This window comes from Medicago sativa, chromosome 8 (assembly GCF_051527215.1).
Source record: "Medicago sativa cultivar Bolivia chromosome 8, Bolivia_mono, whole genome shotgun sequence".
Lineage (NCBI taxonomy): Eukaryota > Viridiplantae > Streptophyta > Magnoliopsida > Fabales > Fabaceae > Medicago > Medicago sativa.
This window is the reverse complement of record NC_140756.1, coordinates 18,918,997-18,945,318: the sequence shown is the minus strand read 5'-3', so window position 1 is coordinate 18,945,318 and position 26,322 is coordinate 18,918,997. Positions and strand designations below refer to the sequence as shown.

The 26,322-nt window shown below is 32.4% G+C and overlaps 1 protein-coding gene and 1 long non-coding RNA gene across 12 annotated transcripts; one reads left to right on the top strand and one right to left on the bottom strand.

Moving 5' to 3' along the window:
- Positions 1-455: 455 nt before the first annotated feature.
- Positions 456-23,187, bottom strand: LOC146897549 (putative trehalose-phosphate phosphatase 2). Its single transcript, XM_085738948.1, has 10 exons — positions 23,041-23,187; positions 5,436-5,555; positions 5,083-5,223; positions 3,222-3,293; positions 2,970-3,095; positions 2,427-2,483; positions 2,204-2,308; positions 2,028-2,105; positions 1,310-1,450; positions 456-977 (listed from the first exon to the last, which is right to left on the bottom strand). The coding sequence occupies exons 2-10, from the start codon at positions 5,511-5,513 to the stop codon at positions 816-818; spliced, it is 960 nt and encodes a 319-aa protein (XP_085595074.1). The 5' UTR covers positions 5,514-5,555; positions 23,041-23,187; the 3' UTR covers positions 456-815.
- LOC146897550 (uncharacterized) lies at positions 7,753-22,577 on the top strand. Of its 11 annotated transcripts, none has more exons than XR_015024079.1 (8): positions 7,753-8,175; positions 8,274-8,392; positions 8,813-8,959; positions 10,197-14,262; positions 14,361-15,046; positions 16,284-20,344; positions 20,443-21,128; positions 22,366-22,577. It is a non-coding gene; the product is annotated as an uncharacterized LOC146897550 (long non-coding RNA). The 11 variants fall into 11 exon arrangements; XR_015024081.1 differs by having other exon boundaries at positions 8,731-8,959; XR_015024078.1 differs by having other exon boundaries at positions 8,274-8,959; positions 14,361-14,479; positions 14,900-15,046.
- Positions 23,188-26,322: the final 3,135 nt, after the last annotated feature.

Below are 26,322 nucleotides of genomic sequence, written 5' to 3'. Positions count from 1 at the left end.
CAATGGATTGAGATAAAATATGATAGTATATTTTATCCTAGCCCCCAAATTGGCTTTTAGGGGTTTTCCCTTTCAAAGAACTGGATGAAATTATTTGTGGTAGCGTGAATGCTCCTCGAGCATAAGATTTCCTTTCAATCATGGAGATACAAATATTATTGTATTGTTGGAATTGTCATAGCTAAAAATTCCATTTAGAGGGGAACTATCATCTCCATCATCTAGTATAAACTTTATTTTATTGGTTTAAAATACAAGATTGTTAAGTTTTTTTTGGTGGTGTCAACCTAAATGGGATGAAAAATCTCGCATGATGATTTGCAAATCAATTTAGCTTAAAAAAAAGTTTGGAAGGATTTCCAAAATGCAATAATGTATAGTCATAGTTTAAAATATATAGAGAAAAAAATATAAGTATTTGAGAAAAAATAACTACTAATTTGAAAGACAACTTATTTTATGTCCGAAATTATTTAATTTATTTCAATGGAAATAGTATGAACAATAAAAGAAAGAAAACAATCCAAATAATGACAACTAGGTACAAATATGACCACTCTTGCTAACAAATGATCAACCATATTGCCTTGTTGCCTCATAAATCTAACCTTAAAACATGATTTAGATTGATGTCTCTACATCTACTAATGATATGGCCTAAAATTGAAGTACGACTTGTATTTACAAAACCATTTTCTATTCAATTAGTATTGACACCATCTCTCTATAGAAAATCAATCAAGGCTAATTTGGTAACTTTAAAAGGGACAAAATCAGCCTTAAATTAGTTTATCGATCCACCCATCACTTTATCTTCAACGTTGTTTAGTTTTATGTAACAAGTTCTTCTTCCATTTTGCTAAATGTGCCAAGAATGTCATCACATCAGCAGGGTCACGCAAAGAATATGAAGCATACGTCTCCTTAGCAATTGAAGAGACAACAATTGGAAAACCTCCTCCAATTTTTCTTACAATCTGCATGCATTACATCCTCATCAACTTCAAATTAACCTTGAGATATTGTTTTGATTGTATAAATGTTTAACATGGATTAAAAACAATACTCCCTCTATTCTAAAATAATTGTTAAAAAAATATTCTTTTCAAAACAAAATTCATGTTTTACTTTCGTTTCCTTAACAAGTGTCACAAGTAGTTAGCATGACCTTATTTTAGAATAGAAATTAATAAATAAACGTTACCATATATGTTGTTTTCAATTTCAAATTCATTAAAGTCTTTAAGAAAACATTATTCCTCGAAATCAACTTCTTTTCAAATGGGTTTTCAATTTTAACGACACATACCTTAAAAGCATCTTCATCTGTTCTATCATCTCCAATGTATATTGGTAGAACATCATCAAAGGTGTCATATCCAAGAGTGTCGAGAAAATACATTAGAGCATCACCTTTATTCCAGTTCACATTTGGGCGTATCTCCATAATCTAATATTAAACATTCAACTTATGTTAAGTTTAAGGGTGTGTTTGGGAAGAGGGTTTAGGAGGGGAAGGGAGGGGAGGGCTTACATTTCTTTTTTAATTTAAAGACATTATAAAATGATTTTTAAAAAATTGAATTAACAACATGATAAATGATCATATAATACTTCAAAAACACTTAATTTATCTTAAAAAGACATTTTACATTGTTCGTAATTTAAAAAATAAAAGTGAGTCCTCCCCTCCCTTCCCCTCCTAAACCCTCTTCCCAAACACACCCTAAGAATCCAACTACTAATTTTTACTACTAAAAAAAAGTTAAAATAGCGAGATAAATTTAAAGAGGGAAACCATAAAATCTCTCTCCAAATCTATCGCTAATTTAAAGACATAAATTAGAAAGATATTTCATTTTCTCCGTCACTAATTTTATTTTTTTCAAATAGTGTTTTTTCTAAAAAAAAGAAGAACATAACAATCATCTTCACTTGCTACAATAAACTAAGATAAGCATATATAGCAACAATTAGAAGACTAGATAATTTTTTTTGGTTACAAGAAGACTAGATAATTATTGTACCTCTTTCCCTCCTGATATGAGAAAATCAGGGTAATCTTTCATAATAGATTCAACAATTTCTTTGAGAACTTCAACATCCTAAAATATAGAGAAGCAACAATATATATAAGAATAGGAGTGTATATCTAATTTCTTTAACATAAGATTTGTTAATTTAGAATGAATCTAATTCATACCTCTTCATTTTTCACACGGCGGTAGTGTACCGTGACACAAAATGTATTATCCTCAATGGTTGAGCCATTGATCACTCTTATATTATCTTTCAAAATCTTAATTATCTATAAACAACAAATTAATGAAACATTGATGAGTAGAAGAAAATGATATATGTAGAACCAAAAGGTACATACATAAAGTAGTTTGTTCATTTTTAGAACAAATTAAATGAATAATTACCTCTTGGATTGTTGGCAAAAATTCTTCTGCTGGATGGTAAAGTACAACTTCATTACCCTACAAATGCAAAATACATTATGAAACGTTAATGCATATTCAATTTATTAAAATCATACTATTAATTCAACTTCTAACTAGATTATGCAAATTTTGATGAACGTACTCTAGATACAACTCATGAAAACCTATAGGATTGGTCTAGCTAGACTTTTCATTTAAGGTTTTGGTGTACCAATACACTAAATTTTTTGGATGTATTATAGAATTTGCCGAAGAATATGATATATGAAGACAGTTTTTTTCACTTGTTTCTAAAAAATCATAATTATGTCTAAAAATATTTTGAACTATAGTTTCGAACGACATAAAAACCGTATCTCTTTGCTGAAATATACTTCTCTAAGAGAAGTGTTATGCTTATTGTTATGTATGTCTCAAACAAGATTGTTCTCATAATAAGAGAAATGTGAATTTAATAAAAAAATATATATGCAAATATGGTACACAAAAATTAGAAAAGAAAAAAGGAAAATGCATGTAAACCTTTTCATCGACACCCTTTGTTTGATGCTTCTTATCTTGATACTTGGAAGACCCCAGTGAAGTTGATATGTCCATTCCATGACTTCCAGCATAATAAATATTTTTCAATTTCACAAATTCATAAACCTACATGTCAAAAGGGAAATGGATAATGTCATGTAAATACAAGGCTTAATTATAACTAAAAAGAAACAATGCAAGCATAAGATAAAAAGGATATCTATATGATTAACCATTAAGTGAATGTTTTACCTTATTCCTACTCCTTCCACTAATAATGGCAGTAGGAAAATAACTAGCAACTTCACGCACAGCTGCACGCATCTGTAATTTGAAATTCACAACACATTCACAATTAAGTTTTAGGGCAAATACATTTTTTTTCTTGCTAAAAATTGGTAATTAAGGATAAAAGCATTTCATAAGCTTGTGTGTAATTGATAGTTTTATACTAATATTGTTAAACTTTCACTCCAGGCTGTATTAAAACAAAGAATGAATAGCTTTTTGCACATTTTTATGTAGGCTATCTGCATATGATAATATATATAGTTGAAATTTGACTTGAAATTTGATAATTTGATGTTTGTGTTTCTGTCAAAATTATAATGCGATTAGATGCTGCTGGTTGCTTGGTTTGATTCGTCCAAAATTGTTTCGCGATTGCGTGAAATTATGTCACAATTTTTCTTTCTGGCAATAGTACTGTGTACAAAATTGTGGCTCCTATTTGCTCGGGATCAAGACACTATATAAGCGGTCTTTGACCCATTTGTTGCATGATCTTGAGAATCTCATGTAACCAACATATGAAACTTTTAGGAAACTTAGAGGTTATGAGTTGAGATATTTGAGTGAGATCCAAAGGGTCTAGATGTAAATCTTGGAGAACCAGAAGAAGAGGCTCTTAGGAAATGGTTGATGCATTTTGGGAAGAGATTCATGATTTGGGAAGGATGGGAAACACATGAGAACTTTAGTCTTTGTGAGCAACTTGGGTGAATTTTAGGAGATCAAAAGAGGATGAAATCAAAGGGTAATGGTTGGTTCCTTTTGGGGTTAGATTCTAGTGTTAGGAAATAATTTGTAAACATCTTTGGGTAGGAAAAAAGTTTCTTGATCACGAAAAAAGTTTCGAGAAAAAGAGTAGATATTAGGTGTGTCCTTGGAGCACTTGTTGAAACTAATTTCTTATAACTCTTTGTAAGAAACTGCATGATAGTGAAGTGGAGAGATCTATCTCCTCCAAATGAAGGTCATTGTTGGGTTGAAGTAGGTGAACAAATTCTTGGTGTGTTGTTCACTATTCTCTACTCTCTTTATCTTGTTGTTCTTTGGTTCGATCGTGATTTTATATTACAGTTGGTTGCTAACTTAAATCTAGATATGTTGCTGTTATTTGTGATTGTTTTGGTTATTGGTTTCAGTTGATACTTGCCCCGCACATATAAGTTTATTGATGTGATTGAATTTTGAATGCACATCATATATATATATATATATATATATATATATATATATATATATATATATATATATATATATATATATATATGTATGTATGGGTTTTGCTAGAAGCCACCCATGAAGGTGTCTTTTAGCAAGCCACACCTCAAGGCGTGATTTCTACTTTTTAGTTATAACTTTGCTAAAAGACACCTTCATAAAAGGTGTCTTCTAGCAAAACCTTATATATATATATATATGCACACGCGTGTGAGTGGGTGTGTGGGCACACTCCCGCGTTCGTGTCTTATAACAATAAATAAGGCACCAAGTTAATATTTTGGACAGGACATTCAAAATAACAAGGACAATCTTATAACCATGATCTGGTTAACATTTTGCAATAAAAAAAGACTTTGTCTAACATGCACAAACAAAATGGTTTAGCATATGTACAAACAAAATGGTCTTGCATCATGCACAAATGTCTTTTTCACTATTGAATCAATACGTCATACCATATCTCATTTGGTTTAAGTAAAATTTATTGATCTAATGATAAAAACTAACTTATGCATGATACAAATTTTTCTCTGTTTTTTACCATATAATTGGCCTAAAAAAAATACTTAGATATCATAAAATCATCAATTTGTAGAGTACTTACAGCATCACTCATGTAAGCTTTGTCGGGATCATCGACAATTTGAGAGAGTGTTCCATCGTAATCTAAGAACACAACGATCTTTTTCTCTCTTGCAATGTTCATCACTTTTTGAAAATGTTCCAATGCTGAAGGATGGTTTTCCTTTAAGCAAAAGAATTAATACATCAAGGGATTTTAGATTATAAAAAAGCAAATATTGTAAAAAGCAATATGAAGTATGAAAAATAGTGGATGTTTACATACGATAATAGATCATTACTCATGAATGCATTATTATGATCACAAAATATGCATAGAAGGTTAAGTACATTCATAAAGTATATTTTAATTGGGTATGTAATTGTTGAACTTACTAGCCAAGAATTGTATGAAGATAAAATTGATTCTTCATTGTTATCACCATTAAGATTTGCAGGTAAAAGAGATTTCATGTTTGAGTCTGTTGATTGCACAAATTGAAGTTCTTCTATTGCCTGCATTCAAGTGTTTGTGAGAGAATTAATGATGGACAAAAAGTCATATATATTAATTGTATTATTTCATATCCAAGCAATAGATTTATTATTAAATTTGATTACTATATAAAAAAATTGTATATAAAAATCTGAATAATCGGAAAATGTTTTTTTTAATAATAAAAAATGATTTTTGGTCAAATTTTATAAATGATTTTTCGATCAATTCAAAGAGTATACTTTCTCCGATCTCAAATATAAACAAAAAGAAAGTCAAACGAAAAAGATGTATTGATTCAAATTTTTAACTAGATACATTTGAAAAAAACAAAATACATAAATTTGTTTGACATTTTTTTATATTTAAGATCGGGGTAATATTAATTAAGTTTAAAACTTGGCACACTTTATTGTTCAAGAACCACGTGACACCCTTATCTTTTTTCCTTGTTTGGAATTCAAAAGTAACCTTATTTTGAATTAATTAGTTTCCTCATGAGCTACGATAATATTCATTGTACGTCCAAGTTGAGATATTGGATAGAGGTGGTGAATTATAAGGTGTTACACGAGATATATCGAAAAAGAAGAAAATTCAATAGTTATATTGGGATATACTCTATAAACTTAATTTAAGTGGATAATGTTAGTGTGTAAATAACTTAAAAGCCTTCCGAAGAAAAGAAAAAAAAACTAAATGTGGGTGGGATATGTCTCAATTCATGGTCATATTCTACTTATTTTAACATTTGAAGGAAACTTTGTATAAAAAAAAACATTTGAATGAAACTTATTTTATTGTAAAAAAACGTTGTTTGACTTTTATGGTATTTATTATAAAATAAAGAAAATTATTTAATATGATTTTATTATATGAAGTAAAATAAAAAATTAATTATTTAACATTCTCTAACATTTCTTGCATCTAAGAGCACTTGGATAAAATTGTAAGAGATCTCTTTCGGGTTAACTAGAGGTTTTGAATTCAAATTCAGTCACGAAAATACAACAATGTTAAATATCTTGAAAAAGAGCTTTGTCACCCAATACGATCCTACCCTACTCGAAAGATTAGATTTGCAGTTGCGCGCAGATGATACTCGATTTGTGAAAAGAAAATAACTCTAACCTTTCTTTCATTCAAAAATAAAAACGTTAAATATTTTGTTTGTAATTTTATTATTACATTTATTTTTCGGTACAAGATTATTATATCTTTTTTGACTAAAAATTATTACATATATTATAATATTATATCTTGAAAAATGGATCCTATCATGAAATCCCAGAAAATAAGACTCATTCCCTTTTATCATAAATACAAACGGTACTAGTATTTTTATATTGGTTGTTTTTTCCCGTATGTATAGAAGAATATTGCTGTTTTTTTTTTGTATAAAATGTTAGAAGTATAAAATTCTACCGTTTTTTAGTATCCTTCAAAAAAAATTATTTGACACACAATGAGTTCTCCATATCAAACTGAATTTTCTTCTTATGGAGGAGAATTCTTATGACTTATTTAAGATGTTCAAATCGCATACCACTTGAATCCATCCATTCCGTAACATTGCTTGTGTTTTACTATTTGATATACTAATTACTTCTTTTGAGAACTATATACTAATTACTTAAAAATATTAAACACTCAATGCCAAATAATAATAAAAACTAATGTTGCTTTCATATCACTTTCAAAGATCCATGAATGGATTCACATTTTTTATACAAACATTTGTCCATGTCTACTTGAAATATGTTTTTGTTTCACATTTTGTAATCTTTTGTAAGCTCGCGGCTTTCGTTTGTTAGAGATGTTTGAGGAGTTCTCAAAAATTGTTCCTCATATATTGTGAAGCTATTAATAGCCACAAACCTAGTTTTTCCCACATTAATTAACTAATATTCAAACCCATTTTGATGTATTATAAATTATTTTTTAGGTCTGGGTGGGCACAAGATGCCTTTAGATATATTATATATTATTAGGAAAATGTTAACTTGTGTCCTTGGGGCACAAGTTTAAAAACTAAATATAGAAACTTTTTCTTGGAAATTGTACATTCATTGTATTAAAAGTTTAAAATTTTATATTTTTAATGCAAAAGTTGTGTTTTAATTCTATTTTTAGTTTCTTAACTTGTGCCCTAAGGGCACAAGTTAACATGACCCTTGTAATACCCTGCTTAAAATCACTGTCAATTTCTGTGTCAGTTATTTCCCGAATTATCAATGAGACATTTTTCATCCATAATCCATTTAGAATCAAGGGTAAAATAGACATTTTGGTGGCCAAGTATATTTTATATAGGAAAATACTATAATTTTCTACACAATTCCACTACCTTTCTCTCAAAAACAACACAATATCTTCCCCTCCTCTCTCAAGACCCAATCGGTCCTCTCCCTCACCACTCCACCATCATCTTCAAATCCTTCAAACCACCAATAATCATCACCAAAGCCATGCCTAAAGGTTCCTAGAGGTGTTGTTTGCATCAAATAAGCTCAAAATTTCTCCCTCCCTTTTATTCAAGCCAAACCGCCCCTTCCTTCAAAATTTTTCAATCTTCCATTTTGTCTCCTAATTCAGGTGATGGCCACCAAGTTCGGTCAATTGGAAGAATAGTTAAGCTTGGTAAGTTATTCTTTACCCTATTATTACTTGGGTTGGTTGTATGTGACACAATTCCATTTACCATAATTATTTCTTTTCTCAATTTTGGTTGAGATAAGCTTTTGCATGTGGTCTCAATACTGAAGAGGATTGTTGGGCTATTACGGATCAGGTTTTAAGTGGGAATTGGAGATGAAGCTTTAGGACATCTTGCTTTAAGAGAAAATTTCTCATGGAGGTGAGTTCACTTTTAAGCTTGAATTTAATGTTGGTGATAATTGGATGAATTAGTTGCTTAAGCACCTGAAAATGGACTGTTGTTGTTGTATTATGGGCTGGTATTGTTGTCGAAACTAATTGGTATGACTAGAATGATTATGGCTGAGTTATGTGAAATGTTAGTTAAAAATTCGTATAGACCTGCTGTTGGTAAAACTGTCATAACTTCTGCTACATGATTCGTTTTGGAATGGGACTTGAGCCATTAGAAAGAAGACAAAATTTAACACGAAATAGGCTTTGAAATGGCTTAAATAAGTTATGTTATGACTGAGAAAATTGAGTTACATGTTTCAGTTTTGAATTAAAAATCTGCACTAATGTGGCTAAAATGTACATGCTACAATTTTCGGTACATTGCTCGGGTTGAACTGTTAAGGACGATATACTCAAAAGGAACTAAAGTGTGATTGCGGAGCTGTTTGGACATGTTTGACTTAAAAGAATAGAGATTGAAGCTGAAGTCAAAGATGGCAGAAGCTCAGGGAAGGTTAAGCTGTTTTGAAGTTGTCAGAAAAGCGGTTAGGTGAGTTCCTCTTAGTATTAGCACTTTCCTTGGGTCTTAGAATGTGAAATTGTGAGATGACAATTGTTTTAGAATAGATTTATAAGCACTAGTGTTACCCTTGATGTTAATGTATGTGCTATGTTAGGATTAATGTTGGAAAAATGTCAATGTGCATTCGAATCATGTTACTGCATCATGATAATTTTGAAAACCCAAAATTATGCAGCCGTGTTATTTTTCCTTCTCTTCATCACTTGTTTTAAATAAGGCCAAGCTACATATTAATCGATTTGTTATCATGAGACTTGGTTGTTATATGGCCAAAGTTTAGAACCTTTTTTTATTCCTTCCAGTAAACTTGTTTCAACATTGCAGGCCATATAGCAAGAAGTTGTTATCGTGTGGGAATTGATTTTTATGTGGCCAAGGCTTGAACTTTTGTTCCTATAAACTATGTATATGGAATGCTATGCATTTTCCAACATTAGTGCTTATACGTAGAAAATCATACATTGACGAGAGAGATATTAAGAATAATATATGAATATGTAATTATGGGTATGCTACTGACCCAGAATAGTAAAGTCATGTTAAGACGGGATTACTACGTCTTTATTATCAGATTTAGAAAAATTATCATCATAAGAAAATCAGTTAAGATAAGTTATTCCTCTCTAGATCCCCGTCAGTAGTGGAGTTGAGGATTAACTCAGTTATCAGAGAATCAGTTCAATTTATAATATTAAATAATTTATAAGTCATGGCTTTCGCTATTCCCGCCAGTTGGATACGAAAGGTTCCCGCCAGTTGGAATGGGCACTATCCGTAAGGATGACCCCATGACAATAAGAGGAGTCCGGTATCCCCGTCAGTTGGGTTCCCGCCAGTTGGAAATTAATACCGGTCAGAGTGGAATAAATTCCGGGGTTACTCCACCTGGGTTTATTCCGTAAAATCAACTCAGATAATATTGTTTGTTCAACGCTAACATTTCTAACATAATATGACAGACATTATGATTATAATTATGATTATGAGTTGAGTATTAGTATCAGGATTATATCAGTCTTTTAGACAGCGATCCTAGTTATCCCCCGATCGCTCAGTTATGCATGATAAGACTATATAAACCCGAAATGGGTTGAGTTTAGAGACAGATGGCGATCCTAGGTTCCCTGAGATTGCCTACAGCCTAGGATAGGTGGAACTCACTGAGACATCCCGTCTCACCCCAATCCCTTTTATTTTATTTCAGATCAGCAGGTTGTACGTGGCAAGGAGACAATTCAGGAGGCTGAATAATATATTTTCACATGCTCGTGTCATATCAATTCAGATTATTTATTACGCTTCCAGACATGTATTCAGATAGCAAATGTATGATCTTGCAGTGATGTATATATATTTATTCAGTCGAAAATTTTTATTTATTGTAATTTTAATGTATCCAGTACTAAGTTTAACGCACATGCTAAATATTCTAGATAAATTTAGTATGGGCGTTACAATTTGGTATCAGAGCTGGTCGATTCAGATCGTGCCTTGGGTCATTAGAATTCAATAAAACGTAGTGGGACCATTGGGTTCCGGATATTTATTCTAAATGTCATGTCTAGCTGAGCCTGATCAACTCTAACTAGTATGTGACAGCTAGAACAAATGTCTGAGAGCTGAATAGGACCTAGGAAGAATGAAGCATGCGGAGAAGGAAAGTCAAGGTGTCAGGTTCTATAACGAATTTTGATGTGTAAGTATTCAAAGCCAAATGGTGGCCAATAAACTGTGAAGCTGAAAATTTTCGAGGACATAAGGGAAATGTTAAGATTAAGATGGAGTACTCTGGTATTGTTGAACGACACTTTTTATGTGGATACCGTAGAAGTAAGATATTCAGGGTGACTAAGGGATGATTGCAACTTTGACAGGAGAAATATAAGAAGCATAAGTAAGGTATAGAAGAAATGAGTATTTCTAAAGGTGTAACTAGAACTGCGGGATCAGAAGATGAACTGGATATGAGAAAATTATCCGACGAATAATGAAATTCATAAACTCTCAGTGGATGTAGAGTATGTAAGAAGTGAATGACTCAAATGCCGAAACAATCCGACTTTTGATGTTTGAGTTATTAAGTGAACTAATTAAGGAATAAGTAAATTATCTTGGAGCAGACAAGGAAATCCCCTTAATGCGAGCATTGCATGGACAACTTATGTCAGATAAACTATGTTGGATTAGTTGCACCTCCCGAAATCTAAAGTGCTAGATTTATGAATCAGTAAAGTGAAGATGCTATGCAGCATAAGAGTCAAGAGGGATGAATAAATAGTAGTGGAAAGATCCTTACGGATTATAGCACGATTTGGATGTATTTTTATTAGCAAAGAATTGCAGAAAAGTTAAACTAATAAGGATTGTACGCTAAGGAAATTGAATAAGACCCCTTGCATTTATCATGATATTAAGTTCTTCTTCGAACTAAGAAATACAAGTATAACAGTAAGTGGAAAGAGATCCCGGTAATGGTCAGAGACGAGATGTAACTTTTAATCGAAAAAAAAAAAAAAAAATGAAATGAAGACTGAATAAGAAGTTGCCAAAGTACAGTGAATTAATGGACGAATGATGTCAAGGACAAGAATGTATTTTAAGGGTCTGCTACAGGTAAAATTGTCGCTAGTGTAAAAGAGTTAAGAACAAAGTAAAGTATTGAGGAGTTAAACATTTTAACTGATGATTTTTCTTATGCAAGTGTCTTGAAAACCAAAAGAATGATTTTGTTAACTAAATCGAATTTTGGGAGTCGAAGTTATTACAGAGGAGATCGTAAGTGTAACTGTTGTTACAGATAAGAACAAACTAAATGGAAATAAGCCTCAAATATTCAAGTATGTTTTAGTTCATAAATAATGTGAATGTGAGAATCATTCAAGGAACACTTTGCGAGAACAAGTATGTAGTGCATGTATAAAGAAAAAATTGCAGTATTTGAAAATGACTTGTCACTGATTATAAGTCGGTGCTCGAAATAGCAAGAAGTGTAGAGTTAGCCCCATGTTAATAACATGTAGTAATGAGATGGAGAAATTTACAGTATGGTTGGAGCAGTACGCCTAAGCGAAGTGAACTAATAAATCAGAGTAGCGCAGCGAGATATTTATCGGCAAGAAGTAACATAATGTGCAAAAGTTTAAGACTTTGAATGAGATATTTATGGGAAATCTTAAGAGATGAATTAAATAATTTTCCAAACCGCATAATTCACAGATATTAAAAAGTTCAAGTAGTAAGAGTAGGATGAAGGTGTTCCTACCTTATTAAATATAAGAAATTGGAATCACTTATAGTATGTAACCCGGTTAATCGACGCAGTGATTTCGAAGAATGACTTAGAAGTATCAGATTAGTTAAAAAGGAGTCATGTATGAGGCAACGAATATGAATGTTGTATCTTGAAGATTTTATTTTTATTTTGGTTGGAGATACTATCATGGAATATCAGGTATATTAACATGTATTTGAGGGAACATTAACATGTATTTGAGGGAACAGATACTACTCAGAATATGAATGCAAATGCTTGAATGCAATTTTAGTCGTGAAGTTCAGGAATCTAAACTCCATATTTTTGAGGTAAAGAAAAGATTGATAACACAAGTTAAAAAAAAATTATGTGATCTACGGTATGAGACTACGCATGTTCAGGTTATGAGTATGGAATTAAGAAAAGATGATAAAATATTCCCTAGAGTAACAACTATAACAATATTGTTCAAGAATGAAATGTATATTTTGAACGTATAAGTTCAAGAGAAGATCTATGATGATACTTTCTACTCATCCTAATATGATCAAGGTGTATAGTGATTGATTTAAAATCTGGTATGGATGAAGCAAAGTTGAATGACTACAAATATATGTTATTGATTAAGCTATCAGTTGTACTACCTCGTGTATTGTGTACTCGCCAGTCAGTGCACCATTCTCATATAAGATTTATATATTTAATGTACTCGCCAGTTAGTATACTATGTATTTAAATCTAACTTATGGATTGTACTCATCAGTTAGTACTTCCAACAGATGTTGAGGTAGCACCATGTTGAGTTTATTCATATAAAACATAACAGATATCAGAAGTAACATTTTTCTATTTATGTGTTGATTAACGAAGAAAGTTGAAACAATTCTTACTTTCGATGAAATAAACTTGACGTCAGATATTGTTCAGAGTAGGAACGATCTTATACAGAGTATGGTACGATTATCATTATAAGACCTCGTTATTTGGGGCGTAGTTCAGAAATAAAATTTTATTGGGGACAGACATAGCATGAAAGATCATTCAAAGGTCATATCCGTCCAAGACAAGATAAAAGTTGACGAAGTCGATAGAAGTGTTACACCAGTAAACGTATGAGATTTTTCAAGAATTCAGTAAGGTAAACAAGTAGGAGTAACCTAAGACAATTTATAAAGAGTATGTGGAACAAGGAAATTACTCGAAAGATATCAGATGCATTGGTTAGCTTTACAATCCACTATGTTCGGAATGTGTATAATGTATTCCACAAATCACAGACAAGAAGGTTATTATCGAATCTTTTCGACATATGAGATTGGAAAACATGTTCTGAAATCGGTTTAACATATTAATTTAAGTCAGTTGTATCTATGGCTAGGTAGTCGGAAGACTTTATGTAACAAGGAAAACCGATAATTTATTCGGATAAAGAGAATCAGTTAATAACAGACGTATGTGGAAGTCTAAGATCGAAAGTATAGAGGAATTATTTGTACTTATTAACAGGTAAATTCTAAATTTCGAGGACGAAATTTCTTTAAGGGGGGTAGAGTGTAATACCCTGCTTAAAATCACTGTCAATTTCTGTGTCAGTTATTTCCCGAATTATCAATGAGACATTTTTCATCCATAATCCATTTAGAATCAAGGGTAAAATAGACATTTTGGTGGCCAAGTATATTTTATATAGGAAAATACTATAATTTTCTACACAATTCCACTACCTTTCTCTCAAAAACAACACAATATCTTCCCCTCCTCTCTCAAGACCCAATCGGTCCTCTCCCTCACCACTCCACCATCATCTTCAAATCCTTCAAACCACCAATAATCATCACCAAAGCCATGCCTAAAGGTTCCTAGAGGTGTTGTTTGCATCAAATAAGCTCAAAATTTCTCCCTCCCTTTTATTCAAGCCAAACCGCCCCTTCCTTCAAAATTTTTCAATCTTCCATTTTGTCTCCTAATTCAGGTGATGGCCACCAAGTTCGGTCAATTGGAAGAATAGTTAAGCTTGGTAAGTTATTCTTTACCCTATTATTACTTGGGTTGGTTGTATGTGACACAATTCCATTTACCATAATTATTTCTTTTCTCAATTTTGGTTGAGATAAGCTTTTGCATGTGGTCTCAATACTGAAGAGGATTGTTGGGCTATTACGGATCAGGTTTTAAGTGGGAATTGGAGATGAAGCTTTAGGACATCTTGCTTTAAGAGAAAATTTCTCATGGAGGTGAGTTCACTTTTAAGCTTGAATTTAATGTTGGTGATAATTGGATGAATTAGTTGCTTAAGCACCTGAAAATGGACTGTTGTTGTTGTATTATGGGCTGGTATTGTTGTCGAAACTAATTGGTATGACTAGAATGATTATGGCTGAGTTATGTGAAATGTTAGTTAAAAATTCGTATAGACCTGCTGTTGGTAAAACTGTCATAACTTCTGCTACATGATTCGTTTTGGAATGGGACTTGAGCCATTAGAAAGAAGACAAAATTTAACACGAAATAGGCTTTGAAATGGCTTAAATAAGTTATGTTATGACTGAGAAAATTGAGTTACATGTTTCAGTTTTGAATTAAAAATCTGCACTAATGTGGCTAAAATGTACATGCTACAATTTTCGGTACATTGCTCGGGTTGAACTGTTAAGGACGATATACTCAAAAGGAACTAAAGTGTGATTGCGGAGCTGTTTGGACATGTTTGACTTAAAAGAATAGAGATTGAAGCTGAAGTCAAAGATGGCAGAAGCTCAGGGAAGGTTAAGCTGTTTTGAAGTTGTCAGAAAAGCGGTTAGGTGAGTTCCTCTTAGTATTAGCACTTTCCTTGGGTCTTAGAATGTGAAATTGTGAGATGACAATTGTTTTAGAATAGATTTATAAGCACTAGTGTTACCCTTGATGTTAATGTATGTGCTATGTTAGGATTAATGTTGGAAAAATGTCAATGTGCATTCGAATCATGTTACTGCATCATGATAATTTTGAAAACCCAAAATTATGCAGCCGTGTTATTTTTCCTTCTCTTCATCACTTGTTTTAAATAAGGCCAAGCTACATATTAATCGATTTGTTATCATGAGACTTGGTTGTTATATGGCCAAAGTTTAGAACCTTTTTTTATTCCTTCCAGTAAACTTGTTTCAACATTGCAGGCCATATAGCAAGAAGTTGTTATCGTGTGGGAATTGATTTTTATGTGGCCAAGGCTTGAACTTTTGTTCCTATAAACTATGTATATGGAATGCTATGCATTTTCCAACATTAGTGCTTATACGTAGAAAATCATACATTGACGAGAGAGATATTAAGAATAATATATGAATATGTAATTATGGGTATGCTACTGACCCAGAATAGTAAAGTCATGTTAAGACGGGATTACTACGTCTTTATTATCAGATTTAGAAAAATTATCATCATAAGAAAATCAGTTAAGATAAGTTATTCCTCTCTAGATCCCCGTCAGTAGTGGAGTTGAGGATTAACTCAGTTATCAGAGAATCAGTTCAATTTATAATATTAAATAATTTATAAGTCATGGCTTTCGCTATTCCCGCCAGTTGGATACGAAAGGTTCCCGCCAGTTGGAATGGGCACTATCCGTAAGGATGACCCCATGACAATAAGAGGAGTCCGGTATCCCCGTCAGTTGGGTTCCCGCCAGTTGGAAATTAATACCGGTCAGAGTGGAATAAATTCCGGGGTTACTCCACCTGGGTTTATTCCGTAAAATCAACTCAGATAATATTGTTTGTTCAACGCTAACATTTCTAACATAATATGACAGACATTATGATTATAATTATGATTATGAGTTGAGTATTAGTATCAGGATTATATCAGTCTTTTAGACAGCGATCCTAGTTATCCCCCGATCGCTCAGTTATGCATGATAAGACTATATAAACCCGAAATGGGTTGAGTTTAGAGACAGATGGCGATCCTAGGTTCCCTGAGATTGCCTACAGCCTAGGATAGGTGGAACTCACTGAGACATCCCGTCTCACCCCAATCCCTTTTATTTTATTTCAGATCAGCAGGTTGTACGTGGCAAGGAGACAATTCAGGAGGCTGAATAATATATTTTCACATGCTCGTGTCATATCAATTCAGATTATTTATTACGCTTCCAGACATGTATTCAGATAGCATGTATGATCTTGCAGTGATGTATATATATTTATTCAGTCGAAAATTTTTATTTATTGTAATTTTAATGTATCCAGTACTAAGTTTAACGCACATGCTAAATATTCTAGATAAATTTAGTATGGGCGTTACAATTTGGTATCAGAGCTGGTCGATTCAGATCGTGCCTTGGGTCATTAGAATTCAATAAAACGTAGTGGGACCATTGGGTTCCGGATATTTATTCTAAATGTCATGTCTAGCTGAGCCTGATCAACTCTAACTAGTATGTGACAGCTAGAACAAATGTCTGAGAGCTGAATAGGACCTAGGAAGAATGAAGCATGCGGAGAAGGAAAGTCAAGGTGTCAGGTTCTATAACGAATTTTGATGTGTAAGTATTCAAAGCCAAATGGTGGCCAATAAACTGTGAAGCTGAAAATTTTCGAGGACATAAGGGAAATGTTAAGATTAAGATGGAGTACTCTGGTATTGTTGAACGACACTTTTTATGTGGATACCGTAGAAGTAAGATATTCAGGGTGACTAAGGGATGATTGCAACTTTGACAGGAGAAATATAAGAAGCATAAGTAAGGTATAGAAGAAATGAGTATTTCTAAAGGTGTAACTAGAACTGCGGGATCAGAAGATGAACTGGATATGAGAAAATTATCCGACGAATAATGAAATTCATAAACTCTCAGTGGATGTAGAGTATGTAAGAAGTGAATGACTCAAATGCCGAAACAATCCGACTTTTGATGTTTGAGTTATTAAGTGAACTAATTAAGGAATAAGTAAATTATCTTGGAGCAGACAAGGAAATCCCCTTAATGCGAGCATTGCATGGACAACTTATGTCAGATAAACTATGTTGGATTAGTTGCACCTCCCGAAATCTAAAGTGCTAGATTTATGAATCAGTAAAGTGAAGATGCTATGCAGCATAAGAGTCAAGAGGGATGAATAAATAGTAGTGGAAAGATCCTTACGGATTATAGCACGATTTGGATGTATTTTTATTAGCAAAGAATTGCAGAAAAGTTAAACTAATAAGGATTGTACGCTAAGGAAATTGAATAAGACCCCTTGCATTTATCATGATATTAAGTTCTTCTTCGAACTAAGAAATACAAGTATAACAGTAAGTGGAAAGAGATCCCGGTAATGGTCAGAGACGAGATGTAACTTTTAATCGAAAAAAAAAAAAAATGAAATGAAGACTGAATAAGAAGTTGCCAAAGTACAGTGAATTAATGGACGAATGATGTCAAGGACAAGAATGTATTTTAAGGGTCTGCTACAGGTAAAATTGTCGCTAGTGTAAAAGAGTTAAGAACAAAGTAAAGTATTGAGGAGTTAAACATTTTAACTGATGATTTTTCTTATGCAAGTGTCTTGAAAACCAAAAGAATGATTTTGTTAACTAAATCGAATTTTGGGAGTCGAAGTTATTACAGAGGAGATCGTAAGTGTAACTGTTGTTACAGATAAGAACAAACTAAATGGAAATAAGCCTCAAATATTCAAGTATGTTTTAGTTCATAAATAATGTGAATGTGAGAATCATTCAAGGAACACTTTGCGAGAACAAGTATGTAGTGCATGTATAAAGAAAAAATTGCAGTATTTGAAAATGACTTGTCACTGATTATAAGTCGGTGCTCGAAATAGCAAGAAGTGTAGAGTTAGCCCCATGTTAATAACATGTAGTAATGAGATGGAGAAATTTACAGTATGGTTGGAGCAGTACGCCTAAGCGAAGTGAACTAATAAATCAGAGTAGCGCAGCGAGATATTTATCGGCAAGAAGTAACATAATGTGCAAAAGTTTAAGACTTTGAATGAGATATTTATGGGAAATCTTAAGAGATGAATTAAATAATTTTCCAAACCGCATAATTCACAGATATTAAAAAGTTCAAGTAGTAAGAGTAGGATGAAGGTGTTCCTACCTTATTAAATATAAGAAATTGGAATCACTTATAGTATGTAACCCGGTTAATCGACGCAGTGATTTCGAAGAATGACTTAGAAGTATCAGATTAGTTAAAAAGGAGTCATGTATGAGGCAACGAATATGAATGTTGTATCTTGAAGATTTTATTTTTATTTTGGTTGGAGATACTATCATGGAATATCAGGTATATTAACATGTATTTGAGGGAACATTAACATGTATTTGAGGGAACAGATACTACTCAGAATATGAATGCAAATGCTTGAATGCAATTTTAGTCGTGAAGTTCAGGAATCTAAACTCCATATTTTTGAGGTAAAGAAAAGATTGATAACACAAGTTAAAAAAAAATTATGTGATCTACGGTATGAGACTACGCATGTTCAGGTTATGAGTATGGAATTAAGAAAAGATGATAAAATATTCCCTAGAGTAACAACTATAACAATATTGTTCAAGAATGAAATGTATATTTTGAACGTATAAGTTCAAGAGAAGATCTATGATGATACTTTCTACTCATCCTAATATGATCAAGGTGTATAGTGATTGATTTAAAATCTGGTATGGATGAAGCAAAGTTGAATGACTACAAATATATGTTATTGATTAAGCTATCAGTTGTACTACCTCGTGTATTGTGTACTCGCCAGTCAGTGCACCATTCTCATATAAGATTTATATATTTAATGTACTCGCCAGTTAGTATACTATGTATTTAAATCTAACTTATGGATTGTACTCATCAGTTAGTACTTCCAACAGATGTTGAGGTAGCACCATGTTGAGTTTATTCATATAAAACATAACAGATATCAGAAGTAACATTTTTCTATTTATGTGTTGATTAACGAAGAAAGTTGAAACAATTCTTACTTTCGATGAAATAAACTTGACGTCAGATATTGTTCAGAGTAGGAACGATCTTATACAGAGTATCGTACGATTATCATTATAAGACCTCGTTATTTGGGGCGTAGTTCAGAAATAAAATTTTATTGGGGACAGACATAGCATGAAAGATCATTCAAAGGTCATATCCGTCCAAGACAAGATAAAAGTTGACGAAGTCGATAGAAGTGTTACACCAGTAAACGTATGAGATTTTTCAAGAATTCAGTAAGGTAAACAAGTAGGAGTAACCTAAGACAATTTATAAAGAGTATGTGGAACAAGGAAATTACTCGAAAGATATCAGATGCATTGGTTAGCTTTACAATCCACTATGTTCGGAATGTGTATAATGTATTCCACAAATCACAGACAAGAAGGTTATTATCGAATCTTTTCGACATATGAGATTGGAAAACATGTTCTGAAATCGGTTTAACATATTAATTTAAGTCAGTTGTATCTATGGCTAGGTAGTCGGAAGACTTTATGTAACAAGGAAAACCGATAATTTATTCGGATAAAGAGAATCAGTTAATAACAGACGTATGTGGAAGTCTAAGATCGAAAGTATAGAGGAATTATTTGTACTTATTAACAGGTAAATTCTAAATTTCGAGGACGAAATTTCTTTAAGGGGGGTAGAGTGTAATACCCTGCTTAAAATCACTGTCAATTTCTGTGTCAGTTATTTCCCGAATTATCAATGAGACATTTTTCATCCATAATCCATTTAGAATCAAGGGTAAAATAGACATTTTGGTGGCCAAGTATATTTTATATAGGAAAATACTATAATTTTCTACACAATTCCACTACCTTTCTCTCAAAAACAACACAATATCTTCCCCTCCTCTCTCAAGACCCAATCGGTCCTCTCCCTCACCACTCCACCATCATCTTCAAATCCTTCAAACCACCAATAATCATCACCAAAGCCATGCCTAAAGGTTCCTAGAGGTGTTGTTTGCATCAAATAAGCTCAAAATTTCTCCCTCCCTTTTATTCAAGCCAAACCGCCCCTTCCTTCAAAATTTTTCAATCTTCCATTTTGTCTCCTAATTCAGGTGATGGCCACCAAGTTCGGTCAATTGGAAGAATAGTTAAGCTTGGTAAGTTATTCTTTACCCTATTATTACTTGGGTTGGTTGTATGTGACACAATTCCATTTACCATAATTATTTCTTTTCTCAATTTTGGTTGAGATAAGCTTTTGCATGTGGTCTCAATACTGAAGAGGATTGTTGGGCTATTACGGATCAGGTTTTAAGTGGGAATTGGAGATGAAGCTTTAGGACATCTTGCTTTAAGAGAAAATTTCTCATGGAGGTGAGTTCACTTTTAAGCTTGAATTTAATGTTGGTGATAATTGGATGAATTAGTTGCTTAAGCACCTGAAAATGGACTGTTGTTGTTGTATTATGGGCTGGTATTGTTGTCGAAACTAATTGGTATGACTAGAATGATTATGGCTGAGTTATGTGAAATGTTAGTTAAAAATTCGTATAGACCTGCTGTTGGTAAAACTGTCATAACTTCTGCTACATGATTCGTTTTGGAATGGGACTTGAGCCATTAGAAAGAAGACAAAATTTAACACGAAATAGGCTTTGAAATGGCTTAAATAAGTTATGTTATGACTGAGAAAATTGAGTTACATGTTTCAGTTTTGAATTAAAAATCTGCACTAATGTGGCTAAAATGTACATGCTACAATTTTCGGTACATTGCTCGGGTTGAACTGTTAAGGACGATATACTCAAAAGGAACTAAAGTGTGATTGCGGAGCTGTTTGGACATGTTTGACTTAAAAGAATAGAGATTGAAGCTGAAGTCAAAGATGGCAGAAGCTCAGGGAAGGTTAAGCTGTTTTGAAGTTGTCAGAAAAGCGGTTAGGTGAGTTCCTCTTAGTATTAGCACTTTCCTTGGGTCTTAGAATGTGAAATTGTGAGATGACAATTGTTTTAGAATAGATTTATAAGCACTAGTGTTACCCTTGATGTTAATGTATGTGCTATGTTAGGATTAATGTTGGAAAAATGTCAATGTGCATTCGAATCATGTTACTGCATCATGATAATTTTGAAAACCCAAAATTATGCAGCCGTGTTATTTTTCCTTCTCTTCATCACTTGTTTTAAATAAGGCCAAGCTACATATTAATCGATTTGTTATCATGAGACTTGGTTGTTATATGGCCAAAGTTTAGAACCTTTTTTTATTCCTTCCAGTAAACTTGTTTCAACATTGCAGGCCATATAGCAAGAAGTTGTTATCGTGTGGGAATTGATTTTTATGTGGCCAAGGCTTGAACTTTTGTTCCTATAAACTATGTATATGGAATGCTATGCATTTTCCAACATTAGTGCTTATACGTAGAAAATCATACATTGACGAGAGAGATATTAAGAATAATATATGAATATGTAATTATGGGTATGCTACTGACCCAGAATAGTAAAGTCATGTTAAGACGGGATTACTACGTCTTTATTATCAGATTTAGAAAAATTATCATCATAAGAAAATCAGTTAAGATAAGTTATTCCTCTCTAGATCCCCGTCAGTAGTGGAGTTGAGGATTAACTCAGTTATCAGAGAATCAGTTCAATTTATAATATTAAATAATTTATAAGTCATGGCTTTCGCTATTCCCGCCAGTTGGATACGAAAGGTTCCCGCCAGTTGGAATGGGCACTATCCGTAAGGATGACCCCATGACAATAAGAGGAGTCCGGTATCCCCGTCAGTTGGGTTCCCGCCAGTTGGAAATTAATACCGGTCAGAGTGGAATAAATTCCGGGGTTACTCCACCTGGGTTTATTCCGTAAAATCAACTCAGATAATATTGTTTGTTCAACGCTAACATTTCTAACATAATATGACAGACATTATGATTATAATTATGATTATGAGTTGAGTATTAGTATCAGGATTATATCAGTCTTTTAGACAGCGATCCTAGTTATCCCCCGATCGCTCAGTTATGCATGATAAGACTATATAAACCCGAAATGGGTTGAGTTTAGAGACAGATGGCGATCCTAGGTTCCCTGAGATTGCCTACAGCCTAGGATAGGTGGAACTCACTGAGACATCCCGTCTCACCCCAATCCCTTTTATTTTATTTCAGATCAGCAGGTTGTACGTGGCAAGGAGACAATTCAGGAGGCTGAATAATATATTTTCACATGCTCGTGTCATATCAGTTCAGATTATTTATTACGCTTCCAGACATGTATTCAGATAGCAAATGTATGATCTTGCAGTGATGTATATATATTTATTCAGTCGAAAATTTTTATTTATTGTAATTTTAATGTATCCAGTACTAAGTTTAACGCACATGCTAAATATTCTAGATAAATTTAGTATGGGCGTTACAACCCTATATATTATCATAGGTACGACCTTTTTTCTTCTTATTATTTGAACATTTTATGGTACTTTTATAATTGAATTCCTACATGGAAGTGAAAGTTTCACACACATATAAAGCTCATACTATAATATAATATCTCTCGAGATGATGAAGCTGTTTTTTCATTAACAACAAAAACTTGAGAGAGATTATACAAAAAGCAATTTTCTTGTGATTGAGACCATTTTTCTTATAAATATATATCATGAGCAAGTAAAATCAAGCAAGTAGAAAATTAGGAGACTTAATCAAATGGAGGATGAAAATAGTCGATGATGATTTTAGCAAAAGGGTTGTGTTTGTGTATAACATTATTTCACACCAAAAAAGAGGCGTAAAGGCATTATAAGTAAACTTTAAAGGTAACAAAGAAAGAAATTAACTTACAAAATAAGGATAGGTGTGAAATATTTTGTGCTTGAAGGACTTAAAACGGCTATGACAGTGGTGCTAGAGATATCTTGAGCAGTAAACTTTGTAACAAGCAAATATTTTAGATACTAGTAATAGGGAAGAGACAAGAGAGAGAGAGCTAGAGAAAAAGAAGGGGTTATTGATGTATATATAGGCTACATAATGGAGGAACATATGACCTGACTTCCGTTTTTGCCTTTTTTTTTACCGGATATCATCTACGTGCAATTGTAGAGATTAATTTTTCGAATCGAGAAGGACCATAATTAACGACAAAGATCTCTTTCAAGAGATTTAACACGACTGCATTATTTAGAGTTGGATTCGAATACAAGAAATCTGATTAAAATGGAAAATATTTTTTTACCATAACGTTCAAGTACTCTTGGATCGTTTTCGTGTATTTTGAATTGTGGGGACCCTCTCCTTTTCTCTTTTCTAACCAATAATAAAATTTGGTCTTTTTTTTTACGGTCAAAATTTGGTCCTTTTCATTTTTAGCATAATATTAATAATTTTTAACAACTTTTAGATCATATTGAACATTATTAATAGTGGTGTCTTGTCCTCGTGAGCTTAGCTCAGTTGGTATGGACAACACATAAAATATATAAGGTCTGAGGTTCGAACCCTAACCACCAACAAAAAATAGTGATGGCTTAAAGTTCGGGAGTTCTACTTATTTTTCGACTTTAACATGTGGTGGTCTTACCCTTCTATTTGTATTGGGTATTCTACTACTGTGTGAAGTTTCTTTTGTTTTGATTTTCATGAACACTTGTAATCTTTTGTCCTCCTATTAGGCATACTTTGTACTCCCTCCGTTTCAAAATGAGTGTCGTTTTAGGTGTTTACACACATATTAAGAAATGCAATGATTAAAAGAAAAAGAATGGTTATTTTACCAAATTATCTTTATTAACTATTGGTTAGTTTTAAAAGTAATACTTTGGAAGTAGTGTGCAGAGTATTAATTGGAGGGTACAATTGAAAAGAAAAAGTTATTATTGCATTGGAAACTGAAAGCGACATTCATTTTGAAACAATTTTTTTTGGGTAAAGCGACACTCATTTTAAAACGGATGGAGTACTTTTTAAGAGTGTTTTACTCTTTTCTTGGCCTCTTAAAAAAAAAGCATAATAATAAATGAACTTAATGGTCCTCCAAAGTCTCAACACTCCCTCTTCCAAAATACTCTAATCATCAATGAAATAACACGCCTATAAAAAAAAAAAGAGATATGAAGGGAAGGAGTTAAAAACCGTGGCACAAATTAAATATAATTAAGAGAAATGTTAATTTGTGTCCTCAAGACACAAGTTAATAATCCAAAGGGAAATGTTAACCAGTGCCCCCGGGGCACTGGTTAAGGAAGCTAATATAGTAATTTTTGCATTGAAAACTGTGTAATCAATGCATTAAAAGCTTAAAAAGTATCTTTTTTGACTAACAATTTCTTCTTTTGGTTTCCTTAACCAGTGCCCCGGGGGCACTGGTTAACATGACCCTAATCCAAATATAGAAAAAAAAACTTATTGGAATGTGTGCATTGCATTTAATATTTAACTTTTTGATCATTTAAATGCACAAACTTTTAGAGAATGTTTCTTCTTTTAGGTTTCTTAACATGTGCCCTTAGGGCACAAGTTAACACTACCCTATAATTAATTAATGAAACACGCCTAACATTTGTTTATTTAAGGCTTAATTACTATTTTGGTCTCTTAAGTTATTTGTTGGTTACATTTTGGTCCCATAAGTTATTAACGTTACAATTTGGTCCCTTAAGTTATTTGTTGGTTACATTTTGGTCCCATAAGTTATTAACGTTACAATTTGGTCCTTTAACTTAATTTTTGGTTTCGTTTTGGTCCCTTAACTTATTTTTTGGTTTCGTTTTTGTACCTTAACTCTAATAACATAAAGGACCAGAGTGGTTGACGGAGGAAGAGTTAAGGTACCAAAACGAAACCAAAAAATAAGTTAAGGGACCAAATTGTAACGTTAATAACTTATGGGACCAAGATGTAACCAACAAATAACTTAATGGACCAAATTGTAACGTTAATAACTTATGGGACCAAAATGTAACCAACAAATAACTTAAGGGACCAAATCATTAATTAAGCCTTTATTTAAAGAAAATAAAAAATTAACTACACCTCTAAGAAAAAATTAAGAGTAAGTTACACTCCGCTTCTTTGATATATTATAAAAGAATGGGAGTTCTATCACCCATGACGTTTAGTGACTTCAGTGTCGGTATGTGTTCAGGTACACCACCTCCTTCATTTGAAGAAAATTGCTACTTACAACTGTCCTACACTCAAAGATTACTCTACACCATCATTCAAAGATCTTCAGGCCTAGCAATATCAAAATTAAATGAAATTTACAAAATTACCCTTCAATTTAAAATTTGTTTGAATAGTAACAAATGGACTTTTTGGTAAAAAAAAAAAAAACCAAGTGGGTGTAGCTTGCTAATTTGCACCTTAGTGTTTTTAGGTGGGTGTAAATTAGCAGCTATATATATTAGTGTAGTGTTGAAGAGTTTTAAAATCTATAAAAAATTATTGAACCCACCAGATATATATTCCATAACTTATATGTGTCAATGTAAAACTCGACCATGCATAATTATAATCCAATCAAAGTACACTATAGTAGTGCCCATGCATGAGTGGACATGCATAAAGTGTTTACAATTTTTAATTCCAAAAGTTCATTACTTATTATTCGACCTTCCTGGATTCATAGAAAAACTATATATAGTATGTTCTCTTTAGTTTTTTTGTTTGCTTTGCTATGATGATTTTTTATTATATGAGATTGTCTTTATCACGAATTAATTTATTAGAGCGTGTTGTCTTCTTCTACCTTTCTTTTACTATCTCATAATTCATAAACATGGATTACTTACTAACTTGTTTCATAACCTAATTTTTATCTGGAATTTGACTAGACATCTTCAATAAAATATTTTCTCAACTAAATTTTTCTATGTTTCATAGAAGGAATTTAAATTCAATATTTCTGCTTGAATTGATAAATATAAGGTTTATTTTATGTTAAATAGTTAAGTGGTTAGAAATTCACCCTTTTTTAAAGTTAACAAATGAGATGTTCGAGGTTTGAATCTCAATCTCTGCGTATATTATACAATGTCTTTATTGACAAAGCTAATTCACAAGAAAAGTTGTCTTTCTACAAAATAATCTAAATTATCCTGTAAAAATGATTAAATTAATAAT